Source organism: Lathyrus oleraceus, chromosome 7 (assembly GCF_024323335.1).
Source record: "Lathyrus oleraceus cultivar Zhongwan6 chromosome 7, CAAS_Psat_ZW6_1.0, whole genome shotgun sequence".
Classification (NCBI taxonomy): Eukaryota; Viridiplantae; Streptophyta; class Magnoliopsida; order Fabales; family Fabaceae; genus Lathyrus; species Lathyrus oleraceus.
In genome coordinates, this window is record NC_066585.1 from 199851176 (window position 1) to 199863612 (window position 12437).

Consider the following 12437-nt stretch of genomic DNA (forward strand, 5'->3'; position numbering starts at 1 on the left):
TGGACAATTTAGCGATAGGTTTATCATTGATGCGGCAATTTTGTAAGGGTGTGTATTACATGACACTCGGGAAGTTTGTGGCAACAGCATAAAGCGTTTAGTACCAATGATGAGGCAGCGGCAATAGAAATCTTGGTTGTGCAATACTTGAATTAATTTTCACAAAAGTATTACTAAGGGTATTCGTTCTGTGTGAAGCAAGAACATGTACCAAATATAGGTTCCTGTAATTCTCATTCCAATGCAGGGAAAGTTGTAGAGTCACTAAGAATGGAGAGGATAATAAAAGATAGTAGCTCATGCAATAGGTAAAACAGATTAAAAAAACGACATAAAAGACCAGGATTAATCAGTAATTTAGTTCATCTAACATGGAAACAATGTTAGAGTTATGAGTAATACGCTAAATGCTACTGTACAGATGTATTAAATACAACTCAAACAATCAACAAATAAAGATCGTGCCATCAAAACCCTGTATGGCCTAAATGATCATCATTGCTAGCAAACACAAGTAGAACACATCCTCAAAACCACTCAACAACAAAAAGAGTTAAAATTAATTCGATATTTCACAGCTCATAAACCCGGCATCAATGATATTTAGAGAGACTTAGACGGAGTGATTACATGCAGCATACCAATACACGTCTTTTCAAAACCTGTTATGCCTTCTGAAGAATAAACTTCTCATACAGAGCAAGAATATCTTTCTTGGTGGGATTCTTCAACCGAAGCAGCTGATCACCATAGTTATGTTTTGTCAGTTCTACCTTAAGCTTCTGGACGGTAAACTTTTTATAATTCTCTTCATTTGTTTGCTGACTAAGATTATCCTCTCCGCCCTCGAAGATTGAACCACCATCTTCTGGCTGAGTGTACTTAGGACTGGATGTACTCCTAGCTCTTTTAGTTCCCCTTAAAATTCTAGGGCTCGCATCCATGTCTTGTACAGAATCAACACCAATGTCATTTTCCTCCCTCAATCGCTTACCATCGGATGTTTTTAGCTTACTGTCTAATGTTTCATTCAGTCGAAACTTCGTCAGCTCTTGATGTAGAGAGTCAATTTTGGCTTGTGCAGACTGTAGCTGCAGAGAGAGAGCCTCGGCCCGGTTATTTGCCTGTGTATGTGCTTCACGTTCTGTTTCCAAAAGTTGTTCAAGAATCTCAGCGTTATTTTTCCTGTGTGTTTTATCTTTATCCAGAAGTGCTTCTAAATCCTTCTCTCTTTGTTGCACTTTCTCCTCAAGCTTCGCAACTCTGGTAAGTGCATCCTTCTCTGAATATGTTGCTCTCTGCAATTCAGTTTCCAGATTATCTTTCTCCCTCCCAAGAGTTTCAATTTTCCTCTCAGCCCTCTCAATCTCTGCCAGTCTTTCCATTGCCACACTCTGCATCTTATTCTTCTCCTCCAGAGCCGTACCTGCTTCAGCCCGTGCTCTATCAGCCACTTCAGTAGACCTTGCAGCTTCTTTTTCAGCCCTTTTACACCTTTCTTGAACCTCCTCAAATCTTTTGAACTCAGATCGGTACTTCTGCTCAAGATGGTTCTTCTCCTGCTGATATACCATCGCTTCCCTCTCATATGACTGGGCCTTGGCATTTTCAGATTTCAACTTGTCAGTCAAATCTTTAATTTCATTCCTCAGAGATGATATTTCTGTATCGTAACTCCTTATCTTGGACTCAGCAGCCTGCAAGTACAAAGAACAATATTAGTCCTGAAAGGACCGAAATAGATGCACCCAAAAAAAGTAAGATAATACAGATTGGCTCAATGTACTAAAAAAGTTTCATCTGAAGGGTATGTCAATTGTAGTCTCAACCAATTCCCATTACAAGACCTGTCTCAACTTCATATAATTGAAGAAACAATTTAGTTAAGCGAATGGGCAATAAGACACGAAACCATAAAGAACTATGTACAGTATTCGCTCTGACCTCCTTCCTTACACAAGACCATAGTAAAAAGAAAGAATAAAATAAGAAATTGGACAGACAAAAAAAATATATGCATAAGTTAATAGAAATCTTCTTATTGAAAGCCCTTCATAACAGTGCTGAGACAAACCCTTTCAATAAGCCAAAAATCTCACCTTCAATTCTAATTTCAGAGTTGTTAAACACATCTCGGCGTGCTCAATTTTTGCAGTTTTTTCTTTTATTTCCTCATCCTGCATAGTTAGCAAACAAGTCAGAACCCAAGTTTGCAAACAATTCTGGATATTTATAGAATAGCAATACTAATTTAATATATATACAAGCTAAATGAACGGGTATCAGGAGGGAAAGCTCACTTTTTCAGCCAATGTTCCAGAGAATTCTTCTCTCAAGACATCTTCCCTCAACTGTGTCTGCTTGTTTGTGCGCTCCTGAACTATTGCTGCCTTCTCTAGAGCAGATTTCGCTTCTCTGACGGCAATATCATACTTCCGTTTCCATTCTTCAGCCTCCTCTTCAGCAGACTTAATTTGTTCCTTTGCTGCTGCCAACCTTGCTTCAGCTGTATTACTGCGGGACTTAAGGGCTGACATTTCAGAACTAACTTGGTCTTCCTTAGCTTTCTGCCTTGATAAAACCTGTTCATATTTTCTTTTCAATTCCACGGATTCCTGCTTTGTAGAATCCAGTGTTTTCAATAAGCTAGAATATCTATCATCCAGTGAGCGACGATTAGTTTGCAATTCAGTAATGCGATTCATGTACTCATCAGTTAATTTCTTCTTATCATTGATGGCATCCTCATAGCGCTTGATGTACTCGGACTTTTCACCTTCACTGGCTTCCAGCCGCTTGGTCAGCAAGGTCATCTTATCTTCATTCATCCGACGTTGTAAAGCAAGAGAACTCTTCTCTGATTCAACTTTATCTATTACCCTCTTGAAAAGTTCAAGCACAGGGCCTTCAAAACTACAGACAAACATGTTTTATTCATATAAAAAAAAGTGCAAAAAATACAAGTTCACCAACCAGAAAAATATCTGAACAAACCTTCGCTGTAAGAAGCCAGCAAGTTGTTGCCACTTTCCAGGACCTTGAATTGACTTTTCATATTCAAATAAAATGGCATCAAGAACCTGTGTCAAAGAAAAATTATCCAACCGTCATCATTTCAAACAAGATTTACTGAGAGCACATCATCCTCTATTGTTTCCCCCTTTCAGGTTTCAAACAAGATATTTCAATACAACCAACAAAACAATGAATGTATCACTTAAAAGTTAAATACTATTTTTGTTCTTCCCCAAATCAGCAGCAATTAAACACGGCAGAACTATAAGTTTCACACTTAACCCAAAGTTAGCAGATCCATAAAACTTGTTAAGCACACAAATACGAAACCTGTTAAGCATAATATTGTATGACAAGAAACCTTATGAAAAACATGATTTCGATGTTTCCATTATTCTTTGTTTTGTTTCTAATTGGGGGAGATAAGTGAAAAAATAGTTTCATAACCTAGTGACAAATAATATTTAGTTATTTACTAATGAACTGGCACACCATCAAGAATAATATGTGCAGAAGAGGAAGGGGGAGGAACTTCAGTAAAAAGGGGAGATCCAGTCTTAGCAATTAGGCCCCGACAATTACCTTTGCAACATTATCAATCTTAGCATCAGAAGCCATACAAGCTGCCCTCAGCCTCTTTTCCATAGCATGTATAGCATTTCTACACTGTAATTCTGCCTCGTTGAATGCATTTCTTTTATAATCCTGTAGGTCAATATAAGTTAATAAATTAACAAGCACATCATTTGCTGCATTGACTCACACTCAAAAAAAATGGCACAAATATTTACAACATAAGAAAAATAATAACTTCTTCTGGTTGTTATTATGAATACCACACACACTGATTGACATAATACATACACACTGATGACCACTAGATTTGTTAAAGCCAACATCTACTGAATCAATACATTTTTAAAAGCACTACATGATGTTTGCCAAAATTAATAAATTAAAAAAAGGTCAACCTAAACAAATCCGATCATATATATTGCACTAGTAAGAATGAGGATAGAATATTGGCATTCAATATCATAATCTCCAAACAAATATTCCAGAAACGGAATGGCTAAATAATGAATGGTCTGTACAACAAACACGTAGCTTAATTCACCTCATATGGCATCATGTTCCATGTGAAATGTAAAGCCATACCCATACCATTCTCAAAGTTACAAAATAGCAAACCAAATCCTTTTTCAAATAAGGACCGGCAAACCCCTCTCCTTTTCCATAATAATCACCTCAATAGGCCACAAACTAATAATTTCACATAAGATGTACCTGAATGGTTTTACATGTCTGTTCTGGAATAAATAAGCTAGTTGACTCTCTCAAGAAGACTAGAGGATCAAATATCTTGATGAATCATCTGACAATTATGTGAAAAAACTCTTGTGCTGTGTTTGGATAACTCATTTCAAAGAGTTTAAATACCAAAAAAATTGAGGTCATTGTGAAATGGCTACATAAGGAAATTGGGACTTGGACAATGCAATTTAGGTCCGAGAAAAGAGCACAGCAAGAGTTGATTGAGGTCATTGTGAAATGGCTACATAAGGAAATGGGATATTAACCTCCTGCCCAGCACAACTGGCAGAGCACATTTGCTGTCACTTGCTATCAGCAGCGGCGGCAGTGGGCTTGTGGCAGAACATTCAATGACTGTCGGGTTGAAAGTGGAGTGAGTATATCTATCATGAGAGATGGGAGTTTGACAGGGCATTTCAAGATTTCCTTCTAAGAACATGGAATATCAAATCCCCTATCCCAGATTTAAAGAGTTGCCCCTCAAAAGTACGTGGTATATTAAACAAAATTATATCCAAACAAGATATTTTTCACTAAAAACCGTCTAAACAAATGGATTGGCTCATTAAAACTCATTATCCAAACACACTTAGTTTTTAACTCGGCAGCCTACTGAAAACAGTAAAAAGCAAATGACATCACTGAATACAATTAAACAAATGCATGTAATATGATTACAGAGCGCAAACCAACCGTCTAAACAAAAAAGAAAAAACATACACTTTAGCCAACATGTGTGTAAAACATGTGTGCAAACCCTAGTAAGCTTATATAACTTTTATGATGGGAAGTTTCATCTTATTCACACTCGTGATATAATACCTCAAAGGCCTTTTTGAAGAATTTTTGAAGCAGATCTTCAAATTTCTTCCTAGCTGCACCAACTCCTACAGCACTAGCATTAAAAGCAGCCATTGACTTTTGAACTGCTTGTTCGTGAGCTTCCCTCAAAGCAACCTACAAGCAGCGCAGTCAATATTAAGGAAAGAAAAGTGAAGAATTATACAATCAAAATTTACTTTGTGAAGATAGATTACTCACTTCCTCAGGTGGCTTGGAACGGTCAAAAGAAGCCATATAAACTTCAGTAGCTGAATCATAAGCCCTACGGCACTCTGCTTCTTCAACGCTCTGCAAGGCAATAACGACAAACCAATATTCAGCAAGCTAAAGTCAAGATTATAGACTTACATATTTTTTGTTCGCCAACTCTAGCAAATTATTATAATAAACGCCTTTACATATCAGTTTCTTCATTTATTAATAATTTTTGAAAAATGTCATTCTTGTAGGTATAACTTCAAGAGAAAGAAAAAGAACAATTGGTCACATTAAAAGGGCATTGAAGTAGAGTGTGATTCAAAAGATCAATCAAGGAGAAAGAACTTCCTTCAACTGCGGACTAAGTATCCACTTAAAGGAAACAGTGATGTCAATCATGGATTGTGGAAAATCTTGTTCAAATTATGCTATGCTACAATGCTATAGGCCGTTATCGCCGCAATTTGACAAAACTTGGTGTTAAATAGTTTATAATAGCAATTTTTTCAAATTCCACTATACTACAGCCGTTAATTGAGAACATTGAAGGAAACTTTTGGGTAGTAAATGAATATTAGCATTCATGTGTCAACTATATCAATAGTCAAAGCTTTATCAATGATCGTATTTCTTTGATAGGCTAAAGCATTGATGAAAAAAGCAAGTGCAAATAATACTTTTAGAATATAACACACATTTATTACCAGAAGGTAAAAATATAACATTCATTTATTGTCACTAATTTACTTGTAAAGAATTCTCAAATCGTCACAGAAATAAGAACTAGAACTTTAAGACTAACCTGCCAGGAGGAAGAAATTGTAGGCACGGCACCATGGTTGAGTGCATCAAGATAAGACTGTGTGATACCAATCAATACAGGACCTGTCATCATAGTTGCCCCAACTTGCTTTGGCCTTGTTCTCTCAAAAACAAACTTTAACAATTCATCAAGCCCTTTTCGAAATTCAGGTCTTAGTTTGTCCAACTGCATATTTAAGGCCAAAAGTCAAACATAAAAGAGACAACAAATGTCTGCCAAAAAGAATGGAATGTGTCAAATGAAAAAGTTACTCACTGATATCTGGTCCAGTCTCTGTAGATCATTTTCATTGTTCAAAGGTCTTACAAGGGTGAAGCATTCCCTATCTGGGAATAAAGCACGAATAGAATCTCGAATCTACTAATTGAAATTGTCAGAAAATTAGCAACTTCATAGAGGAAATAAAGTTCACAAATTTCAATTTTTCAATGTGCTATAAAATCAGGTTAAGTGCATTTTCAAAATAGTTTAGCATACAAAGTGAATGATACCAAGTTGAAAAACAAATTAGTTTGAAGGCTAAACAAATCTTTCAAGAGTATTCTGTATTCAATTATCAATTTTACAGGGTTTGGTGTGTGGTGGTCAGTTTTGGTTAAGACTTGGAACAAATAAGATTAAACTAGCATGTGTGGTGATCACTTTTGGTTAAGCTTAGAACAAATAGATTAAACTTACAAAGAGATATTTTAAACATCATTTTGAATGGAGCAAAAATATAAGTTCAAAACAGACATAAGGCACGGCTTTCTTTTCCATGGAGGGGAACTGGTGCAAGAAAAAAGAAGCGGCAGATCATAGATGATTTTACATATTTTCATATTACTTTTCCAGTGCTACAACTCAAAAACTTTATTCAGTTAGAGCAAATGTAATTAATTATAGTTGATGGAGTTGAAATAGAGCTCTATAAGGATAATATATAGCAGTGTTGTCCATGGCAAAAGAGCCAAAATCCCGTCATACTGGACGTTATGCGGCGCCGTTATAGCCCATTATAGCGGAAAAACCCGCAATATTGGCTGATATTTACCACTGCGGCGAGCCCAAAAACCGCCACGCATACCCGCCATAGCGCCGCAATTGTGGATATTTGATAACACTGATATATAGGCTAGAAAAAGTGCAGAAGATTATGCATTTTGTCAGTCATGTTTTCCTGTTACCCATAAATGGGCCTGATAACTGAAAAACAATAGACAAATAACATTTCTATTTGTGAATGAAAACTTATCCCAGGGATTATTGCTTGCATGTTTTACAAAGTTATCCTAGGTCTTCTGCTGGATATGTTTGTATGTGCCTATCCCATTCTAATTCCTTTGAGCTTCAGTCTTGGATAATTTTTTTTTAAAAAGAGAACTTGTTATGAGATCATAGAATAAGTCATGCAAAGAGGGCCAAATATACTACTACTATTAGTACAAGCCCAGCCCAATCAGACTACTAACCTAACAACATTCCTATGTATAGAACAAAATTTATTTATTAGATAACAATAACTTCCTGGAATGACAAATTAGGCAAGGAAATATACCTCATTTTTGGCAGTTATATCTTTTTTGTTCCCTTGAACAGACCTCAAAGCAAGTTCCAGATAGTCTCGGGGTGTTATTTTTCTGTTATCCTCAGTTAAGTCCAAATAGAAGTCCTGCCACAAAGATTATTCACAAATAATACACATGAGACTCAACAGTCAGATCATGCTAAGAAACCATTAAACTACAATAGCACAACTCTTCTTTCTGTCTTTCAATATTTGTTGAAATGGTTTGCAACTAACCCGTAATAGCCAAACAAAAATTGGGGAAAATTGTCCTATTTCAGACGCAGAAGTCTTTCCTCCAGATGCTCTAACACGAATGTGCTTTGTCATTTGAGTGACTAAAGAAAGACGATCAAGGGCAGCCTCATCTATACCACCCATCTGGGCAAATGAAACACCAGATTCCAATTTCAGCAACAAAGAAAAAAAAACAGAAAAGAATGGAGGACAAAAAATAATAAATTTTTATACTCAGTAAAAGACCCGCAGACTGGTCATAGAATATCACAACAAACAATAAAACAGGTCATTTTTCCTAAAAAAAATATAGGTCTTGATAGGCTGTGCCAACCTGATTATAAATGAACATGCTAGACAAAAGAACAGCCAGGGAGAATATCTGGGTGCTGTATGTTCCCTGTGTAGTAAAATAAAATCCAGAGTAAGACAACGTAGCAATTATTAGAAACAGACTACCTACATGTACTCCAGATAATAAGCATAGTAAACACTTAGAAAACTGAAAAAAGCAAACCGTTTGATCGTAAGCATCTATTCCTTCACTGTCTAATAGCAGAAGATTGTATTCTGTTCCATCAAGAGCAGTCCTCTTCAAAGGTGAACTCCACAACCAAAGTCCTTTAGTACAGGGTCGATGTGTAGATGCTACCTGAAATCCACTACTCCTTCCTAAGAGCTGCAACACAACAACAAAATAAGCCACAAATCTATAATATGGACGACAGCAGCAAAAGGGTCTAACATATTTAATGTGTTTTGAATACCTGCAGAAATTATGGCTGTGGAAAAGTGAAATTTCAATCTTCAATACATTAAAATTAAGAAGTTATATTGCAAAATATTCTCATTGAAGTTTAGAATACTAAGGCACAAAAGTAACTCTCAAAGTATCTCTCTCCAACGTATACTAGAGATTAGCCACAGAGTTTCACAATCAACCATATTACAGTATTCAACCAGATATAATACAATATTCTCAACCCAGTATCACTTATCAGAGCGGGGACTTATCAAGAAAGAGACTTCCAACAAGCACGTTAATGATACAAGTAATTAAACAAACATATAATAAATAAGCATCGAAATTGACTTCAAACTCAATGCTTCACTCGTAGCATATGGCACCGGTATGTGCCATTATCAAATTTTCAATGAGGACCAGAAGGAAACAATAATCCACGCACTAACTGTTGTAATAAATAAGCAAACTAGCATACAATCTCGAAATGAAGAGCCACTTTCTCACTGTAGTCAAACATAGTCAAAAACAGTCCCCAACAACTAGGTTTGAAACAGCATAATTTGCAATTAAAAATTTAACTAAAAGACAAAAAAATCATATATATCTCCCAAAATTAATCAAAACCTAACACATTACTCTCAAAAAAAATTGTTACTCTGCCATAAACCCAACGAAAATCCACAATGATCACACTGAATCCTTCATAAAACCCTAATTACGAATAAACACACCAGAACCCAAACCAAAACCCTAAACTTCAAAAACAACAAAAATCTACTAAAATTGTAACACAAGGAGAGAATAATCACCTGATTCAAGATATAACTCTTTCCCTGTCGAGCACGACCACAAACGGAAACAACACCGATGGGCTCCTTGACAAGTTGAAGCGCTGCGACGGCTTCCGGATCCATCTGGAACTTTCCTTTTTCATCGCAGTAGACAAGACGTATAGGCCTCGGGGGACCGGTGGACTGAGAAGCCGAAGATGACGGCCTCGCCGACGGAGTAGGCGGGGAGGCATCGCCGGAATTGTCCCTGCCTCGGTTAAATATGTTGAACATCTTTCTTTCTTTCTTTCTTAGTTTCGCACTTTTGCTTTTTTTTTCTCTTATAAGTATTTTCCTGGTTTTCTGAAAGATGAATATTTTTTATTTTAATATATAAGAGTTCGCTTTTATTTTTATATTTTTCTTTAAGACGGTTTAAAGATAAGGAGGGAAAACAAAAAGGACGAAGTGTAGGGACGATTGGGAGAAAAGTAAAACGTGGCAATTAAATGATATGTTTCGAGTAAATTATATTTTAATTTATTATACTGAAAATCAATTATCTATCCACTAAAACAAACTATCATCAAATTTTAGAATTTTTTTTAAAATAATTACCTTTTTCAATTTAAATTTTAAAATAACATATTTTTTAAATTAATTATCAAAATAATCGTATTTTATTACTTATGCGCTAATTGAACTGACGCATCTAATTGTCAATCAAAAGAGGCGTCTTACACATTGATGCATGCATTGCAAATGAACATAGGCTGGCGAATGCATGCCTTGAAGCCACATGCATTGGTGCATGCATACACTTATGCGTCAATGCATGTGGCGCATGCACTATACATATATTTTTTTTAATTTTTTTTTATATTTATAATTAATTAAATTAAATACTTAAATAAAAAATAATATTATAATATAAAGTTAAAATACATAAAATTGATAAGAAAATCAATGACCAGCCCGATTGAAACGTCCTCATGTTCCACATCCAGGTGCGTTAATCTGTCTTCGATGTCTCCCACGATTTCTCTGAGGTATTTGAGGATTTTGAGTGCTGACATGATGCAATGGTGGCTGGTGTGAAAGTTTGGTGGAAGGTCCAACGGTATTTGATAGATTTGTCATAATTTCTCCCCAATAGTTGGGGGTTGTCGCTAACGGCGCTTCTGTAATTGAGTTTGGTGTCCATGTTGTCGTAGTTGGGTCGTTGTAGTTGGGTGGATTGTGGACGGTATGGTTGCCCGAATTGGGACATTGAATCATTTTGGAAATGAAACAATGGTTCTTGTGGTGTACTAAAGTCAAACAATGGTTGGGTGTTGTGGCGATGGGATGTTTGGGTGTTCATTGGTGGGGAGCTACGATGGCATGACGTTGAATCGTATGAATCATATGGGCTATAGACTGTTATGGTGGTTGCGTATAGTTGGTGGTGGTTAGGGTTTGATTCCTGGTTTTGAGTTTGAGTGTGTGGCATGAATTGGTTGCGAGGTTTGGTGTTTGGTGGTTAGGTGTATATGGTAGGGTGATGGTGTGAGGTTGATCGTTGGGTTTTAGTGGGTTGACATTGTTCTTGGGCGGTGATTTGTTGTTGGGCGTTTGATGACGAAGCTCGTTGGCGTGGATCAATCAAATACATTGGCTTAGACACAATCTGTGGCATTATAACCGACCTAAACCATACCATATAATGTTGAATTGGTCTAGCACCATGTATGACTGGTTCGTTTAAGATGTGTTATCGTCGATTCCTCCAATGACGACACATCTCTTTTGTGAAGTCTCTCCAATCGGAATAATCCCATTGACCATCGACTCTTTGTTGATGCCAATCTCCCAAACATGTCGGAGGTTCTGGAATTTGTTATTGCATGCCGAACTGCAGTCTTACACGTTCACTCTGGTGCATCTCCACAGTGGTGAACCAGATAATTGGTGTTTTTGTTGTCCAAACTGCAGCAGCATCATGGTTAACCTGATGATCAAGATCCAGATACGGTCTCTAGATAAATTGTACAAGAATATGACATGATTAGAGGATATGTAATTGGATAATTTTTTTAAATCAAATGTAGAGTTGTGTAGTAGTATTACATCGTCTGGTCCAATGTGGTCTAAAAGATTGCGATAAACTACTATAGCGTATTTGGGACACCTGTTCTAGTTCACCCCTTTTAACTGACCGCATAGATCGGAAAGATTGAAAGTATATTAGTTACAGTTAGTTATAGTATAAAGTCTAATAAATTAGAAGGTAAAATTTTAAACTTACTTTATTACATAGGGGAATGTGAATGGCTTCTCGTTGACCGGGGCGAGTGACGACAATCTTGACTAATCCCATGCTTGTAACAAATAGACGCAAGAATAAAATGTACAAGTACTTTTTTTCATTTTTACACAACGAAATATATGGATGGGACAAAACAGTTGAACCCCAACTATATGTGCTTACCTTATTTATGTTTCGTAACAACGACAAATACATAATATTTACTATATTACCAGTACTTTCAGGAAATTAAAAATTACCAAATAGAATCATAATATAACACTGAGCTTTAATTATCTTTTCATACTCGGTAGATTCTTCGTTTAATGTTATACTTGAATAATATTTTTTTAAGATATTTTAAATCAATATCTTGACCCTTAGGTTGACCAGAAGTCTCTCACGTAGTTGTGTCTTCACACAAAGGGGCACCCAACAATTCATTGCATATAGCGTTATCTTGGTTAACTCTACCATTTATGGTCAATACCTTGACCCCTAGGTTGACCAGAAGTCTCTCCCGTAGTTGTATCTTCACACAAGGGGACACCCAACAATTTATCGCATATTTATAGATGAGATAAGTTGGTAAGTTGCAACATGTGATGTATATGTGAAGGCGACATTGGTAAGGGCGCATGCCTTTTATTTTAGCATGC

General features: G+C 36.3%; 1 protein-coding gene across 1 annotated transcript; it reads right to left on the reverse strand.

The window, feature by feature from the left end:
- Positions 1–345: 345 nt before the first annotated feature.
- On the reverse strand, positions 346–9887 carry LOC127108074 (uncharacterized). Its single transcript, XM_051045444.1, has 14 exons — positions 9531–9887; positions 8494–8655; positions 8311–8376; positions 7977–8120; positions 7731–7844; positions 6449–6550; positions 6173–6358; positions 5371–5460; positions 5152–5286; positions 3598–3720; positions 2995–3080; positions 2301–2913; positions 2100–2177; positions 346–1697 (listed from the first exon to the last, which is right to left on the reverse strand). The coding sequence occupies exons 1-14, from the start codon at positions 9783–9785 to the stop codon at positions 666–668; spliced, it is 3186 nt and encodes a 1061-aa protein (XP_050901401.1). The 5' UTR covers positions 9786–9887; the 3' UTR covers positions 346–665.
- Between the last annotated feature and the right edge of the window lie 2550 nt (positions 9888–12437).